This window comes from Ictalurus furcatus, chromosome 12, assembly GCF_023375685.1.
Source record: "Ictalurus furcatus strain D&B chromosome 12, Billie_1.0, whole genome shotgun sequence".
Lineage (NCBI taxonomy): Eukaryota > Metazoa > Chordata > Actinopteri > Siluriformes > Ictaluridae > Ictalurus > Ictalurus furcatus.
In genome coordinates, this window is record NC_071266.1 from 15,497,966 (window position 1) to 15,512,838 (window position 14,873).

Consider the following 14,873-nt stretch of genomic DNA (forward strand, 5'->3'; position numbering starts at 1 on the left):
ACATTTTGGTTGGCTATCTGTTGCTGGTCAGCTACCAGAGTTCAGGGGTCACGTGATTTAAAAATGAGTAAATCGTGAGAGAATCTCTCAATCTAGTTTACTTTGTTCATTTGTTTTTGTAAATAAATCTTCCCAACATCGCTAACAACTGTTAGGGCCGAATACAGCTTGGAGTCAAATTCCTACATTCGCAATCCTCTCACACTGCATTAGTGTAGGAGTTCAGCAGTTAAAAAATGGACCTGTTTTTCCGTCCGTCTAGCTGTGTTAGTTCCTCGACAACACCAAGTTCCTCTGTTGTAGCGGAACAACAGCTTGAAAATATGCCGAAACCTTTATCGAGCACTGGTTTACAGTCGTGGCGGTAAATAAGGATTAGAAACTGAAATGTCAAGGCTGATGTTTGTTTTGGGGGGGATTTACTCGGATGTTTTCAGAACGTCAGGCTGAGTCGACGCAGTCTGCACAGGGATCAGTGGCCATATTGAACACAGCTTTTCACGTATTTCAAAACAATATTTACTTTTTTGCGTGGCAGTGTAGTTAGGCTATATGTAATTTTTAAAAAGGCACAAATCCTACAGAGTCTTAATTGAAGCATTTCAGGGACTTGGTGATGCTATTAATTTTGGAATAATGTGTTTTTAAATAGGAATATATTTTATATTGAAGTACCGTACATGCCGTTTGAGGCAAAGCTTTAAGTAGGACCATTCTGATTCCTCACGAAACTTATCTAATGGCCACTGGGTTTAGAAAGGCCCAGAATGTACTGGTTTAGGGTGACTGGTTTGCTTTTCCTGCCAGTTATGTGAGGTGTTGTTTTCATAGGGATTAGACTGTTAAAGTAATGAAAATGTATATTTGTAGTACAAAATGCAGTGCTGGCCTACAGATCGTCAGGTCATGTGTTCAAATCCCAGGACTACCAGGCTGCTACTGCTGGAGCCTTTTGCAAGGCCTTTAACCCTCAACTGCTCAGTTGTATAAATGAGACAAACGTTACTCGCTCTGAATAAGGACGTCTGCCATATGCCCTTAATGTAATAAATGTGAAGAGCCGAGTACAAAAGGTTGTGCTGGAAAGAGGAACGTTTCTAATTAGTTTTTGTTTGTATTGATTAACATCAGTGGAGTGCTATATTATAAAAACAATGGCAGTTTATTAGCTGCTTTTATTGAACTGTTTAGCTTTTAAAGGCTAAGAGAATTACGGGGTGGGGAGAGGGGGGGTGTGTAGGTGTTCAAACCCTACTTAACATTATCTGATTAATGACTTGCTCAGATCTCCATAAACTTTTTTAGGGCATAAAATGAAAAAAAAAAAAGAAAAACATTTTGCTGCAATAAAATCAACCCACTCTGGCTGTGTTTTGATTGGTCACATGGTTTCTCTACACTGCAAAAAAATGGCATCTTAGCCAGTAAAAATATTTTTGATCTAGGCAAATTCAACTAATACTTCTCTTTATTATGAAGGTTAATAGAGGTTCTTTTTTTCACAAATTTATTTCTAGGAAAAAAAGCAATATATATGTCGTATATTGGTTATATAATAATCTCAATGCTAAATATTGAATATTTTCCCCTTTATTCAGGCTATCTTCACTTGCTAAGATATGTTTTGTTGCAGTGTACCGTAACCTTCATGACCTTCCTCCACTGGCAATGCACTGATGGACGCGTATCGAAGACAGCGCGTAAACGCTTTATCCTCGAAAAGAACGTATTTATTTATATTTTGTGAAACAGAACTTGTCAAACATAGACTGTATGGCCAAAAGTATGTGGACACCTGACTATCACACCCATGTGTGTGGTGTTGAACATCCCATTCCAGATTTATTCCTCCTTTGCTGTTCTCCTTTTGTTCACTCTTCTGGGAAGGCTTTCCACTAGATTTTGGGGCATGGCTGTGAGGATTTGTGTTCATTCAGCTGCAAGAGCATTAGTGAGGTTGAGGTCAGGTACTGATGTTGGGATGTCGAGAAGGCTCCAGTTCCGGTTCATCCCAGAGGTGTTCAGTGGGGTTGAGGTCAGGACTCTGTGCAGGACACTCGAGTTCTTCCAACTTCCAACCTTAACACACCATGTCTTCATGGAGCTCGCTTTGTGTACTTTGTGTCATGCTGGAGCAATCTTAAGGGTTCTTTGGTTGTCCTTCTGGGAGGACCCTTCTGTAATTATTAGACAGACTGACTGTTTGTTCTACTCTTCTTCTTATAGTGATGTCCACGCTCTGCTCTAAGACTTAGGAAATAATATAATGAACTTGTTTTTCTCATGTCAAGTTGCCCTCCACACGTAGCCCACAATCCAGCATTTGTCTTTGAGTTACATTAAGACCACATTATAAAATGGATTATACAGTATTCAGTATAAAATACTTAAGAAAATATACACTCTCTTTTTTCCCTTTAGAAAGGGTCCAAAGGGTGAAAAAAGACTAAACAATTAAAAATGAATAGCAAGGAATTTGCTAAGCAAATCATTTTTTCCCCCACAACAAGCTCCTGGATTGGATGGTAGTGACATAACTGTTTTTATTTGAGGTATTCTGCTCAAATGTTATAGATGTGATTCTGCTAGGTGTAAGGTGTGAGATTTAGAGGACATGGCTGCCCTCTCTGGTAGAAAAACGCTGTTGCAAGCAACTCATGAAGATTTTGCAATGTGGGTTGTGCTGCAAAAAATACTATTCACATAGTGTTAACACCATTAACATGCTGATGTACTAGTGTGTACGGAAGTATGCTCTTTGCAACGCCACCAAGTATTTGTGACTTTGAGGAAGTCATTATCTGATCATGTTGCCTCGGTATTCCACAAGCAGCATGAGTAAAATCAAAGTGAGCTAGCAGATAGCTTAAAAGCAGGGTTAGAGGGGGGTCTGTGTGTAGACCTCAGTACTCAGCTTGTGCTTCGTGGGCCTTTGTGAAGCACTGAGGCAGCTAAAAGACTCAACAAAACTTCCAGAGCGTATTTTTATTACCCAATCTGATCTATTTTGTGTTATCTCTACCTTTTGGATCTGCGTGAAGCCGGACTTCTTTTCATGGTTGGGTGCAATGTCATTTGCATCAGAAAACTCCCACTAAATTAAACCCAACAGCTTTGATTTGTAATACTAATATTATGGGATTATGGGGACTCTCAAAAGCTCAAACACTGGTGCCCTTTTCTTCCCTTTTTCCTTAAACATGGCTACTAAAAACCTAATAACACACACTTCACTTACATACTTGCAACTGCAAGGTGATATTGCCTTTCTATAGAGTGAAGTTTGTGATTTGTGACCTACTCAAAAGACCGTTACAAATCGGTAAGAACTCATGCGACTAATATGTGGGATGGTTATGAGTGAAGTAGAAATGATGAAAACACTGAGGTTCTCGTTAACATTTTAACTGTTCTAAATAACGTTGTATTTGTGTCCCCATGATCACATGGTGTACACAACACAGTCTTGTAGTTAATGTTAAGAAATCGGAGGAAATAGTTTTTGATCCCGAGTCAGTGGGAAACCACTCACTCGTTTTGAGTCGACATGTTGTCTTTTACAATTACCTAGTCCTGCTTATTGATAATATCCTATTGTGGGACGTGCATGTTGATAACGTGTTGAAAGGTACAGCAGAATAGGTATCCAGAATGCGAGTTATTCCCATCTGGTCGACGTTTCCTCACTCCAAGGTTGAGATACAACCACTACAAGAGCTCTTTTTTTGTTCCTCTGGCTATGAAACTGTTGAACTCTACTATGACTGTATGAATGTTGTCAATGTGTTTGTGTTGTTATGCAGCTGCACATGTATGCTCAAAACATTTTGTTCCCTCATCGGGACAAGTAAAGTAGTTCTGATCTGATCATTACATTAACGTTGTTGATGTAGAAATACCTGAGGTTGTGTACTACTTGCTATGTGTTGCTATGGTGGTTAACTCTGTACCGAGGAAAGGATTGTGTCTGACAGTGGTTCATACAGTGGTTCTTCATTTACTGTTCCTGATTTGGATAAAAAACAAGTGGCAAAATGAATTTCAACATGGCAGCTGTTGACTTGTTTTAGGTTGGCTCATGGCTGCGTTCCGGTACTGCTTTTAAGACGCCCTTGTTGCCTTTGCCTCACTGGAAATATCCCTGTTGCTGTTGTAACTCCAATAACCTCAGCTCATGTAATGTATGTTAGATCAGCTGGTGAAGGCATGAGGTCCAACATGACTAAACTTCAGGGTCAAAACTTACCAGAAGGCTTTGGAAGCTGATGCAGTTCCTATTCAAGCCACCAAAAAAAAAAAATAATAATGGTGGAATTTATTTTTTAAATCTAAAGACTTGGGTATGCATTTTACAACAAAATAGAGCAACATGTTTTCCTCGATTGCTTTACTCGGCTGATACTTCGATACAAGAGCTAATTCCTCATTGGAGTTTTTTATCCAGGATATCAAGCGAGTGAGTAAGCAGATGGCATGAACGCAGGGTGCTATAAGTGATGGCATTGAAGGGGCTGAATATTATGCTGACGTATCTTCCTTCATTCAATCTCAAGTCCTATTATTATGTACAGATCAATAACACTTACCTTCAAAAACGTCATTCTTTCAACAACGTTTTATGATCTATGAACGTGACGTTGTTGTTCTCTCTCTGACACTAGACAATCGCGGGCGTCTGTGAGCTCACATATGTTTTCCTCCGAGTGTGTTGTGTGTATTTGTTGTGATGGGGGGGGGGAACTGTGATTGTCAATTTATTGTGGAGTAATTCCATAAACTGAACCGAAAGGATTCCCCGTAACAATTCCTCAGAATGATGTAGCTGTCCTCTGTGCTAATGTTTATTTAAATTCTGGTTTGATTTGATTAGATTCAATTCATTTCTTACAGCAAGCGTTTGTAGTTAATGTAACACGTGAATAATAAATTCTTCCTCTTCTTTTTTTGGTCCAGAATGACCTGTCGCCTTGGGAAGACGTTTCATATTGGAGTGTAAAAACGCAGAATTTACACAGGACATGAGACTTATTTATCCAGATTATAGTGATGAGTGTCTGGTCATGGTCATTACTGAAGACTTTGTACGTGGACAGATCCAGTGCTGATGGAACAGAAGCTGGATTAGAAGTGCACACAAACAGCACTGAAATTTTCCTATCACGCTGTGGAAAGAGGGTGATGTAATGACGAGGGTTTCATGTTGCAGAACTACTGGAAACAAACCAAAAAAAAAAACCCAGATCAATGGGACACGGCGTATTGTACACGTAGAGATGTTAGCATGAGTGTATTAGACTGTACGGTTGACGGCCTTGAGCCCTGGCATGGTGTGTGCACCTGCTGCGTTTCTTTCTTGATGAAACCTTCTAAAACCCACAAGCATTTTTTTATTTTGGGGTTTTTTTTCTCCGCTTTACTTTGCTCGGTGGCTTGAAGTCTTTGGTGGAGATGAAGTCTGGTGTTTTTTTTTATTTTTTTATTTTCTCTCTTGCTTACGATTACAGAACCATGAAAACATGGAGAAAAAAAAAAAAAAGACGTGTGCTAGCTGTTACCTCGTGCTTGGTTTTTATAGTTAATGCACCGTTTGCTTGCAGAATAATGCCTAAAAATAAAATACTTCTTTATGGACAGATTGTGTTTGTTTTGGGACATTTCTGTGATTTATCTCAGAAATGACGTCCCATTCTGAAGGTTCTACAGTATTTAAACTCGTATAGTGTGCCGCATAATGGTCATCATTTCAAACTTGGAGCTAGAGACCGAGCCTTTGGTCCTCAGTGAGCTATACTGGACTATCATGCGTGTGTGACGAGCTGGTTTATTGGAATGGTTATTTGTACCGGTTATATTTAGGACATCAGACTTCAAGAAAGAGCAAAAGAGAGGGCTGGTGAAGGAATGACTGTTTATAGCTGCTTTAGTGTAAGTGAGAGCAGGATCTAACTTGTGTCAAGGACGTCCCACAACGTTTAGTTAAACTTAAGGATACCACCTGTCATTCATCAATGAATAAAACACTGGCACTTGATCACTGTGGTATGAGAGGAATAAAACACCGTTTCATGCTGTGATAATAGGAAAATAATCAACTTTTGAGAGGTAATGAAGTATCATCGTAGGGTAGGGCGGCTGTGGTTCAGGTGGTAGAGCGGGTTGTCCACTAATCGTAGGGTTGGCGGTTCGATTCCCAGCTCACATGACTCCACATACCGAAGTGTCCTTGGGCAAGACACTGAACTCCAAGTTGCCCCTGATGGCAAGCTAGCACCTTGCATGGCAGCTCTGCTACCATTGGTGTGAGTGTGTGTGTGTGTGTGTGTGTGAATGAGACAAAAGTGCTAAATAAGTGCAGACCATTCACCATCACACCATCACACCACCACAGTGTGGATTATTTTTCCTTTAACAGTTAGAGTTAAAGCTTTTCTTTTCTGCCTAGTGAACTTTCAAGTCTATGCATTCAGTATTTGCATATTTAGTAGTAAGTAGTTTAGTAGTAAATGTTCTGTGTTTAAAACAGTGCTCTTTAAAAAACAAACAAACAAAAACCACTCATACAGATTTACTATTTGGCCAAAAGTATGTAAACACCTGACCATCAAACCCATATGTGGTTCTACCACAAATTTGGAAGCACAGAATTGTATAGAATGTCTTTGTATTTTCCTTTCACTGGAACTAAGATTCCCAAACCTGTTCCAGCATGACACAAAGTGCACAAAGTGTACTCCATGAAGACATGGTGTGTTAAGGTTGGAAGAAGGTGGAAGAACTCGAGTGTCCTGCACAGAGTCCTGACCTCAACCCCACTGAACACCTTTGGGATGAACTGGAGCCTTCTCGACATCCCAACATCAGTACCTGACCTCAACCTCACTAATGCTCTTGCAGCTGAATGAACACAAATCCCCACATCAGCCATGTTCTGAAAACTAGTGTAAAAGTCTCCCCTGAAGAAAGAGTGGCGCTTATTATAACAGCAAAGGGGGAATATATCTGGAATGGGATGTTCAACAACACACACACATGGGTGTGATAGTCAGGTGTCCACAGAATATAAGTTTCACAAAATATAAATAAGTTTATTTCCAGAATATAGGTCCTGAGTAAATGTTTTTACGCGCCGTCTTCAATACGCGCCCGTGTTAATGAACGCGGTCTTTCTTTGCACTCCAAGCTTCGTATCATGATGATTGAAATCCGCCACACGTTTTTAATCGACTCCTACAGGATCCCAATCCTGGTGCAGATATATAAATGTGTAAGACATGCCTTATTCCTTTCCCACATTTTTCAAATCAGCGTCCGTGATTGGGCGAGGCCGGGTTGAACCAGTCAGCGGCGAAGAACCACGCCTTCCCAGTAATCACTGGATAATATGCAGATACAGAGAGGAATATAATCACACATCATATTTTATATAACATACAGATTAGTTCACGTTATTGAGAACTGATTGAGGGCTTGGATTTGAATCGAAAGATTTTAAGGCACTGGAACTCCATAAGTGTTTGAGAGGGGGAAAAAAATCAATACTTCTTTTCACTGGGGTCTAAATTGTGTAATATGTATTTTGAACAAACAAAAATAACCTGTTCTTATTCTCCAACACACACTCCACTCATCCTGGATGATCCTTTAGTGCATATTATGGTTGTTTCAACAGTGGAACTCTTAAAGCCTTTTTTTAAAAACATATATTACTTTGTGAAAGAGATTTGTAGAAAATTGATTTGTAGAAAAAAACTCAAATGGCTCTTGATTCTTTGACTGAAATCAGCTCAACATGTTGCAGATATTTAGGGATACACGACTTCCTTTTTCTCATGCACATCTTTTCCTTTTCTCCATCAATTCCAGTCGTGCCCATGGACTCTCCCGATCAACAAGAACTTGTTCTGCCTGGCAACAGAGCGCTCAGTGTTCAGCTACTTGTAATGCAAGGTAACCTGTACATTTACTAAACATGCTTTATAAATGTATAAAAGCTGAGGATTGTAATGTCTATTAGGCGGCATTCACACCTCACTCGGATCAGATCAGATTTGCCTTTGTTTTGTTTTGTACCTGACAGGATTTACGAGGTGAATAATTGTGAATTGTGTTGGAATAAAGACTGGGGTCTATTTGAATGTGGCCCTGGTGTTATATTACATGATGTATTCTACAATAAAGTGTGTATCAGAGATATGGGAGATACTAAGAGACCACTCGGTTCTCTAATCTGAATTTATTTGTTCTAACCTGTGTGTGTGTGTGTGTGTGTGTGTGTGTGTGTGTGTGTGGTGTCTGTATACACTGTTTTCATTCCACAGGGAATCAAATGTCCCTTCTCTGATCAGAAAACATGCAAATTCTAATGTTATGCAGTCATTTTGTTGGACTTATTGAGGAACAGTGTTCTTTTTCCTCTTAAAAAAAAAAAAGTACACTAAAAGTGGTTTTTATTTGACAAATAGAATCCATTTTGTGTGTTTTTTTTTTTTTGAGGTTATTGGAAAGATAATATAGGATTGACACATGATTGAGTTACAGCCTAATGGTTTTTGTGTTTTGAGGAGGATGGTGTGTGTGTGTGTGTGTGTGTGTGTGTGTGTGACTTTGTTGATACACCTCCTATAAGGATCCAAATGATACCATACACAAATGATGATGTGTTAATGTGATGTTCTGTATTGTTTGTATTTCCCATCTGTCTTGTGTTCATCTAATGTGTCTAATCTATTTATTTATTTATTTATTTATTTATTAAACTCTTAGTCATCCTTCTTTGTCTGTGATTACTTGAATAACCACCAGGTGTCGTTAGGCATGACTCCAGGTTCATTTCTGAGGCTTAATAAAGCTTGCTTTTATTGTGTATTGACCGGATCCTGTTGGTTTTTTTGTGTTTGTTTGTTTGTTTGTTTTTAAATGTGTGAGGATTTAAGATTGGGTCAATAGGTGAGTAACCTCCTGTATGCACACTGGGATGTGGATGAAATTTTAGGAGCATGAAGCAGATGGCCAAATGAAGGTCTGTTTTTGTCTAAGGAGGAGAAGAGCACAGGTCGATGATGATGATGATGATGATGATGATGATAATACAATAAGCATGTGATGTGTGCGTTGTCCTGATTGTGTCGGGTTGGGTTTTTTCCTGTCCTGGGTGATTCTTAAACTGAAAAGCTGAAAGACTAGATGGTGATAAAGCTGCAGCGATTCACACACACACTCACACACACACCGAGGGGGGTGTTTTGAGTCACGGAAATCGTGATTGTGGTGGAGTTTCAGCACCGCGGCCAGAGCCCTGCGAGAACAAAAGGCGGATTATCGTCCTGAAGTCAGGCACCGTCTCTAAATTACTCTCTCACTCAAAATGAACAGGTCTGGTATTCTTCCCAAATCTTGTTTCCCTCAGCATGTCAGTCTAACCAATATAATATATAGAGTGACTGAAATACTTGGTAAATATTCATCTTAAGGGTTGCCTACACTGAAAAATGTGTAGAATACATCAGTCATTTAAGAGAAATAGCCTATAGAAATTAATATTTTACATTCATGTTAATATTAGGTTTCTCACTAATTTTTATATATATATATATATATATATATATATATATATATATATATATATATATATATATATATATATATATATTCATTGCTTATGTTTTTCACTGAAAAACATGGAATGTGTGAACAGCCAGATTGAAGAGAATATACTGAATATACCCGGAAATTAGTTTAAAAGCATTTTAGCACTTCCGGTTCTGTCGTCCCGAAGTCAGTGGGGTTTTTGGTTAAATGACTGAAATGAGGTCTGTGGAAACTTTGATTTTTTTTATTCTATGACCTAAAATACGTGAGTAATATTCCACGCGTGATTTTTGTGAAGCTTTTACATGTCTTGAAAAAGGCAAGTGGCTAAATGGGAATACAGAGGTTGTCGGGACATTAAACGTCAACGAGCCGAACAGGAAAACTCCTCTACAGTGCTGTGAAAAAGTATTTGATTGATTTGATCAGATTTCTTCTGGTTTTTTGTGTGTCGCTCATAATAAATTTTCAGAAATTAAAACAAAAATCGAAGATGAAACAAAGGCAACCTGAGTGAAGACAAAATACAGTTTTTAAATGATAACTTTTTTTCTTCAATAAATAACTATCCAATACCAACTGAGCCTGTGTGAAAATGTATTTTCCCCCGTAGTTACTAATTTCCCAAATCTATGAAACTGCATTCATAATGGGGTTCAGCTGGACTAGACACAACCAGACCTGGTTACTGCAAACCCTGTTCAATCAAATCAACACTTAAAAAGAACTGTTTCAACAGCATGAAGCTGGTTAAAAGGTCTTACCCAGTAACACACCATGCCAAAGAAATTCCAGAAATGATGAGGAAGAAGGTGATTGAAATACATCAGTCTGGGAAGGGTTACAAAGCTATTTCAAAGGCTCTGGGACTCAAAAGGACCACAGTGAGAGCCATTATCTCCAAATGGAAAAAACTCAGCACAGTACTGAACCTTCCCAGAAGAAGCTGACCTTCCAAAATTCCTCCAAGAGCAACTACTCATCCAGCAAGTTACAAAAGAGCCAAGGACAACATCAAATGACCTACAGGCCTCTATTGCATCAATAAAGGTCACTGTTCATGACTCCACTATCAGAAAGATACTGGGTAAAAAATGGCATTCATGGGAGAGTGGTGAGGTTAAAACCACTGCTAACCCAGAAGAACATTAAGACTCGTCTGAATTTTGCCAAAACACACCTTGATGATCCTCAAACCTTTTGGGAGAATGTTCTGTGGACTGATAAGTCGAAAGTGGAACTGTTGAAAGACGGGTCCCGTTACATCTGGCATAAACCAAACACAGAATTCCACAAAAAGACCATCATACCTACAGTCAAGCATGGTGGTGGAATTGTGATGGTGTGGGGATGCTTTGCTGCTTCAGGGCCTGGGAAACTTGCAATAATTGAGGGAAACGTGAATTCTGCTCTCTACCAGAAAATCCTAAAGGAGAATCTCGGGTCTTCAGTCCGTAAATTGAAACTCAAGCGCAACTGGATTATGCAGCAAGACAATGATCCAAAGCATAGGAGTAAGTCCTAGTCCTAGAAGTAAGTGAAAGACTGATCTCCAGTTATCAGAAGTGTTTGGTTGCAGTTATTGCTGTTAAAGGTACAACCAGATTTTAAGTTTAAGGGGGCAATTAGTTTTTCACATGGGTGATAGGTGTTGGCTAACTTTTTTTGCTTCAATATAAAAATAATAATAATAATAACTGTATTGTGTGTTTACTCAGGTTGCCTTTGTTTTATGTTGTATTTCATTTGAAGATCTAAAACTATTTAGTTCACTCTACTACAGCCTCGTTGTGTTTATACTCGCGCTCCTGCAAATGATTCCATCTCAAACTTTCCAACTTGCAGATTTATCTGTTATAGTATTTTCCAGTTGTAGTGTTTTGTTTTTTTAATTACACTGGTTCCATGTAAATGAACTGTTACGTTATAATCAGTCTCTCCAGGATTTTGCGATCGCAGAAATGAACACAAAATCACGCAAACTCCGCAAAATTTGGAGAAGCTTGCAATTTTTCAAAATTGTCCCTGATGTCATGTGGCATCATCACAACGCGCATTCAGGCAAATCCCTTTTCGATTCACGTGCGTCGAACATGAGTACAGCTCTCAATTACCTACAAACATCACTGTGAAAGAGTGTGCAAAACTGTTTCGTGTGATTGCAGTCTCGCCAATTTGAGTAGTTTATCCGCGAAATAAATTTTTTTTAAAAAGCCGCAGCAAAATCAAGCATTTTTGAACAATCACAAAAAAAAAAACTCGGCGAAAACCTGTACGTACCGATTTAAGACGATTTGTTTTCGTAATCCAGCACGATTTGATCGTGTATTTTCAAAGCCCTGACTAAAATAAAACTCTACACTCCCACCAAAAACTCAGGATCCAACCCAGGTTGCTGCTTCGCTATCATTCCACACGAGTTAACGATGTTAATTTAATACTATCATTATTTCTTCCCATCAGCAGGAACATTATATTTAATACCACGTGTATGGATCACGCTCACTAGTAATACGAAACTTGTTTAAAGTAAATTTAGCACAATCAGTGAATCCATGTTTTAATAACATCTGAAACATAATATTTTTATATACACTACCAGTCAAAAATTTACACACATACTCATTCTTTATTTCTCCACGTTTTATATTAATAATAAAATCATCAAAACTAGGGAAGAACACAAATTTAACTATGGGAATTATGTTTTGATTAAAAAAAAATCCAAATTAAATCAAAAGAATTTAATATTTTAGCATCTTCAAAGTAGACGCCCTTTTTGCCTCGGATTTCCAGAAATGTATTCTTGGCATTTTCTCAACCGATTTCTTGAGGAATTGCCCTGAGATGCTTTTTAAACAGTATTAAAGGAGTTCCCGTCTACGCTGGACAATTATTGGCTGCTATTCGGGAATATTTCACTCCGAGTCGTCCGTTTAGATAAAATTTTTTTTGTAAATAAAATGTTAGTTTTCTAATGAAAGAAATGAATACGTTAGAAATGAAACACAGATTTCAATTATTTAATCATAAACCTTCAGATCAAAAGGTTTTTAAGATCATGAGAAAGATTTCAGGCAAGTGTCTCCAAACATTTTGACCGGTAGTTGTATGACTGTGTGTGTGTATGTGTGTGTTTTCGTTCTATTAAATCTGACCTCTGAAGTATTCCCTTTTTTTCCCCCCAGTGTAGTCTATTGTCAGCGTGTAAGCTGATTTAAATCGATTGCATTTGCAGTTTAGATTTATAAACGCTAAATATACTGTGGCGTAAACTTCTGACGTGAACTGTGCGTGATTTGTTTTGTTTTTTTCACGGTTGGGAAAATGTTGACGCTCCCTTGAGCAGTCCTCCTGCTTTCCTACACCCAGGGGGAGGTCTGGACACGGACAGGGGGAGACACCGGTTTACGACGTCAAAGCAAAGGGCTACACAGACTCTGAGCCCAGACACTGGGTAGCCGCCAAGCTTTCCTACATCTCTGTTACACGCGTTTGGGTTTGTTTGTTTGGGGTTGTTTTTTTTTGTTTTTGTTTTTTTGTTTTTGTTTTTTTTGGACTCTTCGTGTTAGGGATCGGGATTTTGAGCGTCTTGGTGTGGGTGGATTATCATCCTGCCGAAGCTTTCTTCTTCTGTCAGGAGTGAAAGCGTGGAGAGACGCGAATCAGGACGGACTAGAGGTGACTGATGCACAGATTTGTGTTTTGTCTGCATGTTGGTGTTTCATGGTTAAAGACTCCACAGCGCGCGTGCGAACAAGCAAGCAAGCAAGCAAACAAACAAATAAACAGAGAGAGAGAGAAAGAGGGATGGACGGATGGATGGATAACAGTACATTTGCGCTTTTCCTAGAGAGGACAGCATGTTTCCTCTCAGTGCGTCTCCTCCTAAAAGCGTGTTTTGTGTTTGTATTTTAATGTAGAAACGTGTTGCGTTACGCTTTTCAGTCACGTACACTGGATGCGTGAGCTCGCGCTCCTGACAAAGAACAACACGCACACACACACGCACGCACACACACACGCACGCACACACACACGCCTATATGCATCTATGGCGGATTAAACAAAGAAGTGTCTCGGCAGACAGCCCTTGCCCTACATTTCTACCCCCGCTGCTCTTAAACAGATCAAATTTCCAGACCAAACTGCACAGTAAATCCCCCCGATAACCCCAGAGCTCTGAAATACTGCGCATTTTGATGATGATGATGATGATGATGATGACATTTGTGATCAGGATTGTGTTTATTGTCACTAGTGTGTATAAGCTTTGCCCTGTCACTTTGTATAATCTGTATATCCCTTTGTGTACCTCTTCCTTCCCCACGTCAGGCTTTTCGAAGGGACGCTTTGGGAAGCGCCGGACCTTGTAAAAGAAGAAGAAGAAGAAGAAGCAGAGTCGCCGCTGTCCCCAATGAAGGAGCCGGACGCCATCAAGCTCTTCGTCGGCCAGATCCCTCGCAATCTGGAGGAGAAGGACCTCAAACCTATCTTCGAGCAGTTTGGCAAGATCTACGAACTGACTGTGATCAAGGACAAGTACACGGGCATGCACAAAGGTAATTCAGCCTGATGTGATGCCGATGTGCCGTATCGAGCGGACGCTCACGAGGGGACACGAGACACTGATAAGCAGGACCTCGGTACTGAGTCATGTCTCTGGGAAGTTGTTTGACTTGGGAAATCTAACAGTCGTGATTATTTTTATAGCCAGTATATTTATTGTGGGTTTTTATTTATTTATTTTTCTCTCCATCAGCCCATATAAACAGTTGACATGTATAATCAAGAGGTTGTACTGTATGATTTTTACGTAAACAGCTCCGGCGCTCTGTCGTTCTCCAGGTCCCTGCTCTATTGATCGTCTCATTTCGATTAATGGTGTGTGATGGTGTGATGAGTGAGTTTATTTCTTTCTTTCTTTGTTTTTTCCTTTTCTGCTCTCTCTTGCCTCTGACAGGATGCGCGTTCTTGACGTACTGTGCCAGAGAGTCCGCACTGAAAGCCCAAAATGCGTTACACGAGCAGAAGACATTGCCAGGGGTGAGTATCTGCTCATAACGTTGTCACAGGCTGGATAGTGAGCGGCTCATTACGGTGCCAAAACATAAAAGCGTCTCAAGCTATAACTTGTACAGTCTGCCATTTCATAGCGTTGTGTGTGTGTGTTGGTTTTTTTTTTTTTTTTTTTAATTTTAATTTGTTAAAATATCGTTAAATATTTGACCACAGACAGTTTGCACGGACGCTGCTTTGTACTGTGGGGCCCTGCACGTCTTTGC

At 39.5% G+C, this 14,873-nt stretch overlaps 1 protein-coding gene across 3 annotated transcripts in view; it reads left to right on the top strand.

Annotated features, from left to right (window-relative positions):
• Nucleotides 1–14,873, top strand: part of celf3a (cugbp, Elav-like family member 3a) — a 39,735-nt gene that overhangs the window by 2,710 nt on the left and 22,152 nt on the right. For 2 of the 3 annotated variants that reach the window (XM_053638494.1, XM_053638493.1), the window contains exons 2-4: nucleotides 7,864–7,947; nucleotides 13,924–14,150; nucleotides 14,552–14,634. In XM_053638494.1, the coding sequence (XP_053494469.1) occupies nucleotides 7,864–7,947; nucleotides 13,924–14,150; nucleotides 14,552–14,634 (394 nt within the window). Of the gene's footprint in view, nucleotides 1–7,863; nucleotides 7,948–11,899; nucleotides 13,270–13,923; nucleotides 14,151–14,551; nucleotides 14,635–14,873 lie in introns of those variants that run through there. The other variant, XM_053638495.1, reaches the window with a different exon arrangement.